Below are 14172 nucleotides of genomic sequence, written 5' to 3'. Positions count from 1 at the left end.
GATGATGGAATTAGAGTTGACACTCAGAAAATAGAAGCAGTGCAGAATTGGTCTAGACCCACATCTCTAACTGATATTAGGAGTTTCTTGGGGTTGGCTGGATATTATAGAAGGTTCGTCGAGGGATTTTCATCAATTTCATCTCATTTGACCAAGTTAACCAAAAAAGAGTTAAGTTTCAATGGTCTGAAGCTTGTGAGAAAAGCTTTCATGAATTGAAAAGAGGTTGACTACTGCCCCAGTATTAACATTACCGGAAGGTACGCAAGGCTTTTTTGTATATTGTGATGCATCCAGAGTTGGATTGGGTTGTGTGTTAATGCAAAATGGCAAAGTATAAGCTTATGCTTCCAGACAACTTAAGGTTCACGAGAGAAACTACCCAACCCATGACTTAGAGTTGGCTGCCATAGTATTTGCTTTAAAAATACGGCATCATTACCTTTATGGTGTTCATGTAGATGTGTTCACTGATCATAAGAGCCTTCAATATGTGTTTAGTCAGAAAGAGCTTAATCTCAGGCAAATGAGGTGGTTAGAATTACTCTAGGATTATGACATGAGTATTCTTTATCACCAGGTAAGGCAAATGTTGTTGCTGATGCCTTGAATAGATTGTCTATGGGTAGTACCACCCATTTTGAGGAAGCTAAGAATAGTTAGCGAAAGAATGTGCATAGACTGGCACGATTAGGAGTTTGACTAATGGATTCTACAGAAGGAGGAGTAGTGGTGATGAATGGGGATGAATCATCATTAGTGTCAGAAGTAAAAGAGAAGCAAGACCAAGATCCAATTTTTCTTGACTTGAAGGCAAATGTTCATAAGCAGGAAGTAATGGTTTTTTAACAAGGGGGGATGGTGTATTGAGGTATCAAGGTAGGTTGTGTGTACCAAGGGGGGATGAACTTCAAGAAAGAATTATGGAGGAAGCTCATAGCTCCAGATATTCTATCCATCCGGGTTCCACAAAGATGTACCATGACTTGAGAGAAGTCTATTGGTGGAGTAGCATGAAGAAGGGCATTGTAGAGTTTGTTGCTAAGTGTCCGAATTGCCAACAAGTTAAAGTAGAGCACCAACCAAAGGCCCGGTGGTATGGCTCAGAATATAGAGATTCCAAAATGGGAGTGGGAGATGATCAATATGGATTTCATCATAGGTTTACCAAGGTCTCGCAGGCAACATGATTCTATTTGGGTGATTGTAGATCAAATGACTAAATCAACCCACTTTTTGCTAGTAAAGACTACCCATTCAGCCGAAGATTATTCTAAGTTGTACATTCAAGGAGTAGTGAGACTTCATGGAATTCCGGTCTCCATTATTTCAGATAGAGGTGCACAATTTACTGCACAGTTCTGGAAATCTTTATAGAAAGGCTTGGGTTCAAAGGTGAATTTAAGTACTGCCTTTCATCCTCAGACTGATGGGAAAGCAGAATGCACCATTCAGACCTTGGAGGATATGTTAAGGGCATGTGTGATTAATTTCAAAGGAAATTGGGATGATCACCTACCTCTTATTGAATTTGCTTACAACAATAGTTACCACTCTAGCATCCAGATGGCTCCTTATGAAGCTCTTTATGGGAGAAGATGCAAATCTCCTATTGGATGGTTTGAAGTCGGTGAAGCTGGGTTGATAGGACCAGACTTAGTTCATCAAGCTATGGAGAAGGTTAAAGTCATCCAAGAGAGGTTGAAAACAGCGCAGAGTCGTCAGAAATCCTACACTGATGTGAGGAGAAGGGAGTTAGAGTTTGGAGTAGATGATTGGGTCTGCTTGAAAGTTTCACCCATGAAGGGTGTTATGAGATTTGGTAAGAAGGGGAAGCTTAGTCCCCAGTATATTGGCCCTTACCGAATATCCAAGAGGGTTGGTAATGTAGCTCATGAATTGGAGCTACCACAAGAGTTAGCAACGGTTCATCCGGTATTCCATATCTCCATGTTGAAAAAGTGCATAGGCGATCCTTAACTTATCATACCTACTAAATATATTGGTATCAAGGATAGCTTATCATATGAGTAGATTCCGGTTTAGATCCTAGATCGCCAAGTCCGCAAGTTGAGGACTAAGGAAGTAGCATCAGTCAAAGTCCTTTGGAGGAACCAGTTTCTTGAGGAAGCTACTTGGGAAGCTGAGGAGGATATGAAGAAGAGATATCCACATCTCTTTGAGCCCGGAGAAATTCCAGATTAAGGTACTAATTCTATTCTTAATACTCTTTGAAATCCTATCTCAATATGATTTAGGTGTGCTTCTAGATACCGTAGGAAATATATTGGAATTATCACCAACGCCGGCGATTTTGCACGATTTCGAGTTCGTATGTGTGAGATATGCCTATTTGAAGTTGGGCTGTTTGGATAAGGAAAGTCCAATCCGGATTTTGGAAGGGTAGTTTGGTCTTTTCCTTACCCAATTATTTTTTTCCACTTTTTTGGAGTTTAATTAGGGTCTAATTAGAATTAGATCAGTTTAGACAATTGGAAATTCACGCTAGGGCTTGGAGAAAAGAGAAAAGAGGAGAAAGGAGAAAAAAGGATCAAGATTCTTCAAGATCGTGCGAGTTTGGTTGTGGATTTCGCCAAGGATTCAATCCTACGAGGTATGTGAGATCACATAGCATTGGGTTAGTTCACCTACGCACCAATCATGATTCAATTCAGCAAAGTTTTATTATTTTGAAAGCAAATCTTATGAGTTCTTGATGATCATTCATTTGAAATCTTGTGGGTTCTTGTTGTTGAAGTTTCTTAAGTTTGATTCATGAATTTAGGTGTGATTTTGAGTAGAATCTTACATATATTGAGGATATAGTCGATTCTAAGTGTTTGGGGAAAGAACCAAGTTGAAATAGGGGTTTAGAGTTGAAAAACGATGAAGAAAAGTCGGAGTTTTCTGGGCACCGCCCCAGCCAGAGCGCCCCAACTGGGGCTCTGGGCCACCGCGCCAGCCAGAGCGTCCCAACCCAGTGCCTGAAGTTCATTCTCTAGCGCTGATGAGTCCACAATTTGGACTCATTTAGGGCTTTATTTTAATAGATTTAGTGTCCTCAAATGCATATTTTGTGACAATAACTGATGTAAATCCTTGATTTTCAGGTATTTGGATTTTGGAACAAAGTATGGACACTAATGAGCAAAAAGGAACAACGCAGTTGAAAGAGCGAAGAAAAGAGGGCATGATGATCACCTAACCCAGTGGGAGAGTCGTCGAATGGCCATGATCTCTCCTAAAGTTTCAGTGTGCCAAGTCCTGAAGGAGAAAATCAAGTCGGTGATAGAAAGGAGCAGTCGGTGAGTCGCGGAACGGTTCTGTGATGCAGTGCTAGATCGCCCAAAGTTACAGAATTTGAAGATGTTGAAGGCAAAAGCAAAAGAGGCGATGTAATTGACCAAAGGGCAGATCGCCGAGTGGATTGGCGATCCCGACTTATTGCACCAAATGGTCCTTCGCATCATATTTTTGGCGACTATAAATACATTTTAAAATTCTTAGTGTAGTATCAAGTTTTCATTATTATCAGTTTTTGAAGTTTTAGAATTCTGAGTTTAGAGACTATTTTCCTTAGCTTTGAAGATTTGAAGATTTCCATTTTTGAGAAATTGGAAGTGGGTCTTTGAGATTCTTCAACCTTGACCCTTGTAAAGACTAAATTAATTGTACCCAGTTGATGGAAACACAATTTGGTAACGATTTCTATCTTTTTATGATGTTTAGCTAAAACCCCAATTCTTGAGGTGTGATTATGTGATTATGGGTTGAATTAGCTACTGGGTATTGTTAATTGATAGTTTAAATGATGTTTAAAAGTGATTTCAATCAATAATTGTGATTTAATTTAAAAGGGTTGTAGTTGCAAATGCAATTCTAACTTCATGGTTTTGGCTTGCTCGAGAGAGAGGTTTTATAACCAAGATTACTGATTTGATGGTCTGTGGGTATTGGGTTGTCATGGGTTCAGCTCGAGAGAGTGAATCCTAAACCCTTTTCCACACATTCAGCTCGAGAGAGTCAATGGACTAAAGCGTAGGTTGTTCTTAATCGCTGCTTATTGGTGTTCGAGAGAAACCAATTTGATTCGGGGTAAATTGTTCGAGAGAAAGTTTACCCCCATTAAAGTGTAGCTTAGTCACTGATTTACAGCTATTCACTATCAGTTGCAGTCACCCATTTGTCTACCTTACCCTATAATCCAATCACATCCCAAGAACCCGTCTCTTTACTTGTTTATTCGTGTTATTTGTTGTTGTTGTAGTTGATAATTACAATCAAATCCCCCCCCCCCATATTTGACACTTGCGTCACCCTTAATTTGAAATATGCTTTTATTCATAAATGTATTTAACTATGATTGACTTGAACATATTTTCACTTGGCTCTTGAATCTTAAGCACATACCACTCCCTGTGGGATTCGACCCCAACTCACTTAGTTGGGTTATATTACTGACTAACGATCGTTGGCACTTAGAATTGGAAGAAGTGTCCTGATACGTGAAATCAAAATGGCGCCGCTGCCGGGGAGTGGTGTTGTTTAAGATTCTTTAGTTAAGTTAAAATTTATTCTTGTTAGTTATAGTTGAACTTATTTTTAGTTTTGGTTTTCGTGTTACTTGTTTAGAGCAGCATAAAGGAGCATGTCTTGTAGCAATGGTGGCTAAATGGACCTCTCTCCTTTAAGAATGATGATTCTTTGGGATAACATCCTAAGTTTCAGGCAAATAGAGGGTGAGTCAATCCATGAGTTGTGGCTGAGATTTAAGTCATTATTACTGCAATGCCCAGCGCATGGAATCTCAGATAACATGCTATTGGACTGCTTCTATAGAGGTCTTGGTCCGGAAAACAGAGGAGTGGATGACCAAATGTCTCCGGGGGCTCTCTCACGACTACCCTATGCAATAGCAGCCTAGCTCCTTGATCATATGGCCAAGACCAACAAGGAGACTGAGAAGGACCAGATCTTGGCTACACTATTAACTCAGCTGGATCTAGTGGCCAAAAAAATCTTGGAATTAGAAGCACCGGACTAAAACAAAGATCGGTACATTCCCCCTCACGAGCGTATCAATCCCAAGGTGTACGAGGGTGGACAAATAGAAGAGATACTCTCTCTTATTCTTCACAAAGTCGAAGATCACGACAAAGTGTTGAATGAGCTAAAAGAGAATGTCTCACTGCTGAATGAGATGACTGCTTCCCATTCCATATCTGTTCAGCTGCTGGAGACCCAAATGGGTCATGTGTTGTATCGTCTCTACCCCACAAATCAAGATTGAGTGGGGAAGTCGTGCCATGATGTTAACTAAGGCACTTCTTGAGAGGCAACCCAAGTGTTTTATCGCTTTATTTTTGTTTTAGAAATAATGGTGTGTTGATTGTGCATGTTGAAGTGTAGAAAGTGTTAGAAAGGTAGAGATTGGCGAGCCCAAGAGCAACTTGGCGAGTTGCCGACCAGGTCAGCGATTGATGCTTATCATGACCAACGACACTAACCTACGTTTCGAGTGTCTACGATCATTGATAATATAGTAACCCAACCAACGGTTGGGGTCTTGTCCCAAGGGAGTGGTAGTGAAAATAGTAGTTAGGCTAGAATTTTGTTCTAGTTAGCTGTAGTTTGAAAAATTATCGAATAAAACAAAGTAAATTCAAGTGGGTGACACAAAAGTGTCAAATATCAAAGGGGGTTTGTCACAAGTATGGCTAAAACAACAAAAATAAAGAGAAAACTCAAGTATGAGGAGAAGTTCTTGGGGTGTGACCGCAATACATATTAATATAAATCATTGGGTACATGCTTTCGATAGGAAATTTTCAAGATAATAGTGACTAGGCTAAGCTTTAGATGGAAATAAGTTCTCTCTCGAGCAACTTACCCGTTTCAAATGGGTTCCTCTCGGACACCCAGTTGCCGCATGAAGGCCAGCCTATGCCTTATCCCACTCACTCTCTCGAGCTGCGTGTTAGGTTATGGGACTAAGGCTCACCCTCTCGGGCTGAACCTCATGTCGACCCACTCCTTAGGCCATTAGTCTAGCGGTCTTGGTTTCGCGACCTCTCTCTCGAGCAAGCCGAAAACACATGGGTGGTTTTGTATTTGCAACTACAAACCCATTAAATTAAACCACAACCACTAGGTGAAATCACCATTAAAATACATCTAACCTATCAACAAGCAAGACCCAACAATAATATCAACCCATATTCGCTAAATCACACCCCAAGAATGGGGGTTTTTAGCCACACATCAAGAAATAAGAAATTATACCTAAAATGATGTTAAAACCAAATGGGTATAGGAAATTAAACCTTGATATAAGCAAAGGAAGAATAATAGAGAAGACCCAACCCTTTTCTCATCGGGCCAGGATCGATAGCCGTTCGACCTGAGGAAAGTGCGGTCAGATTCAGAATCCCCAATGTCTTGGTATTTACCTTCGCTTCGAGGGACAAGCACCGCATCACTTCTAATTTGAGGAAGATGAACTCCTTCTTTCTTCAAGTCTTCCCAAAACCCTCTCCAAACTTGAGAGAAAAATGCAAAAGCTAATATTCTAAGTCTCAAAATTACAATTATGTTTTTACTTTAATGTTCCCCACAAAAACTAGTAAAGAGTTTAGTATTTAAAGACTTCAGAAAATAGTGTTGGCGGATCGCTTGGCGAGGTTAGTTGCGAACGCCGAATGACTCAGTGATTCGCCCTTCATCTAGTTCATCGCCGTTTGTGCTTTGGCTTCAGCATCTGTGCATTCTGGATCATTTAGGTGAATGTCAGTATGAGATATATGACATTTATTTTTGACATTTAGGTAAGTGTCAGTATGAGATATATGACATTTATTTTTGACATTTAGGTAAGTGTCAGTATGAGATATATGACATTTATTTTTGACATTTAGGTAAGTGTCAGTATGAGATATATGACATTTATTTTTGACATTTAGGTAAGTGTCAGTATGAGATATATGACATTTATTTTTGACATTTAGGTAAGTGTCAGTATGAGATATATGACATTTATTTTTGACATTTAGGTAAGTGTCAGTATGAGATATATGACATTTATTTTTGACATTTAGGTAAGTGTCAGTATGAGATATATGACATTTATTTTTGACATTTAGGTAAGTGTCAGTATGAGATATATGACATTTATTTTTGACATTTAGGTAAGTGTCAGTTCACTATAGTTAATGTCAACAAATGCTATTATTGAATGTCATAAAAAATTGGTGATATTATTTTATATTTATCTAAATGTCATATTAATATTCTAATGTTCGCTACCAAGTTTCTTAAACTTCCCAGAAAAATCTATATATAGTTTTTCTCAAGACACAAATACATACAAACAATTCGTACATTCAAAACTATCTCCTTCATGATGAGCAAGAAATATTATATAAAGCAAATATTTTCTAATATTATAATCAAAGAACAAAATAGCAATATAATAAGTTTTCTGTTAAAGTAAACAATGTCAAAACAAATTATCTTTTCTATCCCAAGTAAAATTGAGATCTAACTAAATGTAATAATCTCTACATAAAACCAACTAATTAACTCCTAATTCAAATGGAATTAAAATCTCTAATAAATTTGCAATAAATCTTTATGAAATCATCAATCCAAAAGTCGAGCATGTTGAAGTCGATACTTGACCTCAATTTCCTTGAAAATTTTGCACAAGAAATGCACATAAGAAAATTTATAACTATATAATAATAGAAATTAGATCCTCATTAACTAGAACAAAATGGAATATCAAAAATGACTTATTGAATTTTTCTAAAAACAAACATATTAAGGAATTGATGCAAACGCAGTAATTATATACATGAAATTTTCCTCCTTTTGAAAGAAAAGAAAGATCTTGTAGTTTTTTCAAACATACCCACTTCTGTTTATTTGTGCCAACTACGGTAGTTCCAGTCTTCTTGATCATGTTAGCCTGAGAAAAAATATTAAATTGATTATTTTGATACTTTACGAAATACAAAACTTAACATTTCATTGAATACATAAGTGTGCCAATTAGGAAAATAAAAAAAGGAAGATATTTGATTGCTTCAACAAAACAAATATCTGGTGTTGGGACAAAGATACAAACATCTTATAATGCAACTAACAGTGTGATAGCATTAATATGAGTTTTTCCAACACAAAGTTCACATATCATTAGTTCTTGACCACAAAACCTAGCATAGCTATCTAGTCAACTAGTTCATCCAAATACCTCTACATCCATTCCAACCAACTCTGCAGATATTGATTTGAACAAAGCAGGAAACACTAGTTTCCGTCAATGCACACAATAAGCCACACAACAAACCATAACATCCCTATAATGAACACAATGCAACTTAACATTCTATATAGACACTGTTTTCCTTTTTGAGGTAAAGAGAATTTAAACTTTTTACCCCCTTACTTCTTATAAATTGTTTTTCTGAACCAAAAGTAACTTTTCTTTTCTTTTTACTCCTTGCAGAAAGAACCAATTTAAAGAGATTTTCCTTTTCCCAACCTCACTGCATTGGCTGTATCTTGATAATTCTGGATGATTTCTCCTATTGATATTACCAAGTGGATAAACTATATCTTTTCTCAGATTTGACAACCAGAGCTTTGTAGATGAGAGGCACCTTCATAGATATGAGGTTCAACATTTTTTTCTTCTTTAAATTTGGAACTGTGGTGTAACTATTGCACATCTAGGTGGACTAGTTTAATAATTATATGTGGACCATGTAAAACAGAGAGCTAAAACAAAGTAGAATTGAACAATTAGCTTATCAAAAGCAACATGATCAAATTCTAAAACTATAGCTCCAAATCCAGTCTACTAGTACATCCAAATCCAACTAGATCCACATCTAGCTTTATTGAAATCACAAAATAAACCATACAGTAAACCAAATCATAGCAACATTAAAACTCCATTCTCTGAATTTTGACGCCTTCTCACTAATTTCTCAAACCAATACTAAGGGGAGAATTAATGTTTTACACAAGACACCTCTTATGAACAAGCTATGAATGCCATCTAACAAACTAGAGGTGGATGGCATTTGGGCCCTGAGAAAATGTAGGGAACTTGTTCTATGGAGTTTCAAGTTCAGATATCAAAGTGATGAAAAAATAAAGGACGTGTGATAATGAGAGATCATAAGGGTTTTATCACTAATCTGGCCTAGACAAGCTGAGAGGAGGAACTTGAACTCTATTATAAGCTCATGCTTTTAAATACAAGTTTCACCAGAAACTGTTATATGGACCTGTTGAAGTTACATGTTTGGGGATTGTGTTAAGTTGATTTACCTCTAAGTTGACTATTTGTATGACTTTAACTACATGCTAAATTGACTTAATTTTATTTGGCTTATTGAACCAAGAACCTGAAAATGTCTTTTCATACACGGAAGCTTGTCCCTTGGTTATTCTACCTTTGCAAACTACCATATGCAATAGTGTCTAACATCAGACTTTTTTTTTTGCAGACCTAGCAGCTCTGAGCAAACCTCTTCAAGTCGTCGACACTCTAATATATTCGATTCATTTCAGTCCCTGAAACTTAAATCCTCTCCCCAGCCAAAAGTTTCGCCAGCTATGAGCAGCTTACAAGGATATTATGGTCTTAAACCGCCAGATCAAAAAGCTGCATCTGAAGGATTTGAAATGGCAGTGTATAGTAAGGGAGGATCACATTATTTAGAAGATGGCCCGTTTTACAAATCCTCTCCTCTTTCAAATCCACCACTTAGTCTTCAGAGAAAATCTAAAAGTGTAGCTAATGGTTTTATGTCAGAGAATGGAGTTCCTGCAAATCATCTATCAACACAGGACACTAGAGACAATAGTTCAGATAGATATTTAACATTAATCAATCAATCATGCAGAGGGTAACATCAGACCACTCTCCAATTGTGTTGCAGTGTGGTGATTGGGGAGCCTCCAATTCTTACTTCAAATTCGAGAATTGGTGGCTTCAAACCGAGGGGTTTAAAGAGAAGGTCAAGATCTGGTGGGACTCTTTTCCCAATGTTGGAAATGCTGATTTTGTTCTAGTGACCAAGCTGAAGACCAAACTCAAGGATTGGAGTAAATCAGTCCAAGGTAAATTGAGTATTCAAAAGTAGTTGGTATTGGCAAAATTGGCAGAACTAGAAGAAATCCAAGAACATAGAACCTTGCAAGAGAAGGAAATTGTGTCCAGAATGACTCTTCCAAATGATTTTGAAGATATTGCCAGAAAGGAAGAGATAGCTTGGAAATAGAGGTCCAGGGCAACATGGCTAAAAGAAGGATATAGAAATACCAACTTCTTCCATAAAATAGCAAATGCTCATAGGAGAACCAACACTATTGATAGACTGAAAGTAGGGGAGGTGATGATAGAAAATCCAGTCGAAATCAAGAAGGAAATAGTGACCTTCTATGAGAATTTATATGCTGAAACAGAAGAATGGAGGCCTCATTTAGAGATGGAGAATTGCCCTAGGATCAATAACAGTAGATAATTTTAGCAATCTTACTGATGAGAAGGATTCACTGGTTTGGCAAAGTGACATTCATGGTAAATTCTCAGTCAATTCAGCATATAGGGCACTCAACAAGACTGCAGACCAAGAGACAGACTGGCCATGGAGGATGATCTGGAAACCAAGGTGCCCTAGAAAGTGAATTGCTTTTTGGGGTTGCTGTCAAAAGAGCGGTTCTGACCCATGAAAATCTGAAGAAAAGAGGATATCATTTTGCCTCTAGAAGTACTCTGTGTGGAGAGCAAGCAGAGACAATCAACCATCTTTTTTACACTGTAAGTGGACTGAGCAGCTATGGAGAATGTTCTTTTGCCTGAAAGGAATTACGTGGGTGAAACCAGGAAGCATCAAAGGAGTTCTAAGTAGCTGGATTAGGGATGGCAATGCTTCAAAGGAGGAGAGATAGAAGTTTGTCCCAACATGCGTTTGCTGGACAATTTGGAAAGAGGGGAACAATAGGAGGTTTGAGAATGTACAGAATAGCCTTCAGAAGATTAAAATGAATTGCTTAGCTCTTCTGTATTTTTGGTGTAAACAAGATATTTTAGCTAGAACAGAAGACATCTTTGATGTACTAGATTGTTTATAGGCATCAATCCAATTAAGTCAAAAACTCTGCAAGATGTAATAATTTTTTTGAAGGGGAACTACACTTTTGGTTGTAGTTTACCTGTTGATATCTATAGACTAATATTACCAGCCTCAAAAAAAAGAAATGAGTGAGAAGGCGTCAAAAGTCAGAGACTCATTTCACGCGTACTCCAAAAATGTTGTTGAAGGAAGATGACTCAATGCAACTCAAATAATACTACATAAACTTGTACAAACAGTAAAACTTCATAAATACACAGAAACAACATTAAAACATACTAGAATTGAACAATTATCTTATCAGAAGTTGCAATGATCAATTCTAACACTTCAACTCCAAATCCAACTAGATCCAAACCTAGCTTTGTTTAAAAAAAAGCAGAAAACCAAATCATAGCGATGAAAAACTCAGATTGCTCAAAGTAGCAGCCAAAGGATTTCTTTTTATGAGATATGAGTTATAATCTACCATAGTATATTTGGATATGATTCTTTGGATTGTCCTTTTATCTCTTTTCAAATATTTCTGGTAGTTAAAAGACTCATATCCCAAAAAAAGCTCGCAGTTCCCAAAAAAGCAGATAACAGAAACTTCTTAATGAAAAAAAAATGTTCATTATTGTAAGAACCCATTCCCAGACCCCACTAGTGGGATCACACTATGTATGTTATTTATTGGAAGAACGCATCTTACAATAAGCTAAAATCAGCAGGAAGAACAATGGCAAACTCAATAAAAGAAGAATAACAAAAACAATACAAACAATGAGGAGAGACCTAACACAACTCAAGAACATATGGATCAGGCCAATTCCCAGAAAAGTCACAGTCATACAGGTAAACATATTATTACTCGTAACTCTTATATTGATCTTGTTGAACCAGATCTGCCAAACAGTCCAAGTACAAGCAAAAATTATCATGAAGACAAGGCACCGATTGGAAAAACACAGGCCAAACTAGGGGAAGATTCTGTGTTACCAACCCCTATATCCCAAAATCCTCCCTCTATGCCTAATGTACTTGCAGGTATGGACAAAGAAGGAAATACAAAGGCCTCTAAGATCAAAGGTATTGACTCAATGCTCCCATTACCCCTCACCCCTTTAGATAATGGAAGCTATTGGAGGGGAACATTACTAACTTGCAGGAAGGGGTATCCAAAGGGGGGTTTCTGCATCATGAGAATTTACACACTGACCCTAAGAAAGACCCTAGAGATTCTGCTACCACTTCTCATCAGACCACACAAGAGAACCAACACAATCAGCTCATCCATCAGGGAAAGGTTTCTGGTCAGGGACACAGTAAACAGAATGATCAACAGGGTAATCTTAATACTTCTCATAACACTCAGAAAAAGAATCAGAAAAAAGAATGTTCATTAGAGAGAATAGGAACAAAACATACAAGACAGTGGGGGCACAAAGCAAAGGCAAACTATCAACATCAAATCTCAGGGTAAACTAAGCGAAAAGAAGAGAGATGCCATCAAAAGAAGGCAACAACAAGCAGTAGGGACAGAAGAGAATAAGGGGCAAGAGCTACAGGTTCAAGGTGGTCAAAATGAACATAGCAACATAATAAATACAGATTATGAAATGATACATTAGAGTATGATCAGGACACATAGTCTTTGGTGCAAGTTTTTCAATTTTGGAGGCTTAATGCATGGAAGAGTTGACTTATGTCAACATCCGAAGATTCTGATCTCGTGATCATATAAATGTTAGGATTTACGCAATTAAAATAAAAATTCAAAAATTTTAATGAAATTTTCTCTAACCTTTCTTGTGTGAATACTTGGAACAAGTGATGATGGTTGTTGACAATCTTCAAGTGGGTTATCAGGAACCTATTGCAAAAGAGGAAGACTATTATAATCAAGAGAAACTAAGTTTTCATCTAAAAAAAGTATTTTTTTGTGAGCAACACAATTATTTCACCTGCTCTGATTTTAAATTTGCATCAATATTAATTCCTAAAGACTCTACATATGCTTGTATTCCTTCCTTCACTTTATCCACTATAATTTCTTCCATATCCATTTTTGCTTCCGATAATTTTCTCTCCATCACTTCGTTATTCTCTTTTGCTTCCTCTTTCGCTTCTAACAACTTTTTATCCATCGCTTCCATCTCTTTTTTTGCTTCATATATCTTCTATGTCATCTCAAATTTCATAGCTGAGGTAGCTTTTTGAACTTCCATCTCAAGCCTTGTATCAAAATCTCTTTTTTCAGCCTGAGATCGTTTATATACGGGGCCATATACTAAGCTAAGAGATAATTCCATGAGTGTCTGATCCTATTACTTGGGAGTACACATCATTAGGAGCACTTCCAGGGACATTCAACTCAGGATACACCTCGGCAAAGATCATCCATTTGTTTCTTTTTGAAAGAAAGGTAAAGTAATGAGAAGTTTTAAAAAAATTGTAATAGAAAGAAAGTACCTATATATTTTTTAAAGAGTAAGAGTTTACCATAACTTCACCAGCTATCTCATTTACTGGTTGTTTATTCGCTCTAATGTGAGTTTTTTTGAACACCTCAATACGAGTTGGCTTTACACCATTATTCATCTTTGTCATCTGTTTGAATAGTAAGAGATTGACATTAAATATTCACGATAAGTATTATTTAATATATAAATTATAGAAAATAAATAGTGATTACTTCGTACATCGTCTATAATTTGAGAATGACTTTTTCTCCCTGATGTGTGTGGCATAGTCAATTTTTTTCGACTTTCTTTGTTTCTCTCAGTCTTTTTTCTAGAAAATTTTGAACACAACAATATATAAGAGGACATGCGCAATCTTGAATATATAAAAGAAATAGCCAAGAAAAAATATAAAAAAGCAACATAATTGAGTTTCACAAAGCGCAATCAATTTCTATACAAGAACATTTTGTGTAGGTTGGCAAACTGGACATGTACAACAACATTATTTCTGCCAATTAGAAGAAAGGGACAAATCAGAAAGAACTTCTAGTTGTTCTACAATAAGAAGTATAATCAGG

The 14172-nt window shown here is 37.0% G+C and overlaps 1 protein-coding gene and 1 long non-coding RNA gene across 2 annotated transcripts; both read right to left on the bottom strand.

The window, feature by feature from the left end:
- Window positions 1-7729: 7729 nt before the first annotated feature.
- On the bottom strand, window positions 7730-13325 carry LOC107061863 (uncharacterized). The gene is made up of 3 exons (XM_015311793.1): window positions 13094-13325; window positions 12934-13002; window positions 7730-7966 (listed from the first exon to the last, which is right to left on the bottom strand). Exons 1-3 carry the CDS (start codon window positions 13283-13285, stop codon window positions 7730-7732), a joined length of 498 nt encoding a protein of 165 aa, XP_015167279.1. The 5' UTR covers window positions 13286-13325.
- Window positions 13326-13512: 187 nt separating this feature from the next.
- LOC102586627 (uncharacterized) lies at window positions 13513-13913 on the bottom strand. Its single transcript, XR_367808.2, has 3 exons — window positions 13832-13913; window positions 13632-13739; window positions 13513-13539 (listed from the first exon to the last, which is right to left on the bottom strand). It is a non-coding gene; the product is annotated as an uncharacterized lncRNA (long non-coding RNA).
- Window positions 13914-14172: the final 259 nt, after the last annotated feature.

The sequence above is a fragment of the Solanum tuberosum genome, unplaced genomic scaffold (assembly GCF_000226075.1).
Source record: "Solanum tuberosum cultivar DM 1-3 516 R44 unplaced genomic scaffold, SolTub_3.0 scf00176, whole genome shotgun sequence".
Taxonomy (NCBI): domain Eukaryota; kingdom Viridiplantae; phylum Streptophyta; class Magnoliopsida; order Solanales; family Solanaceae; genus Solanum; species Solanum tuberosum.
The sequence above is the reverse complement of the archived record's forward strand: the minus strand, read 5'-3'. Positions and strand labels throughout refer to the sequence as shown.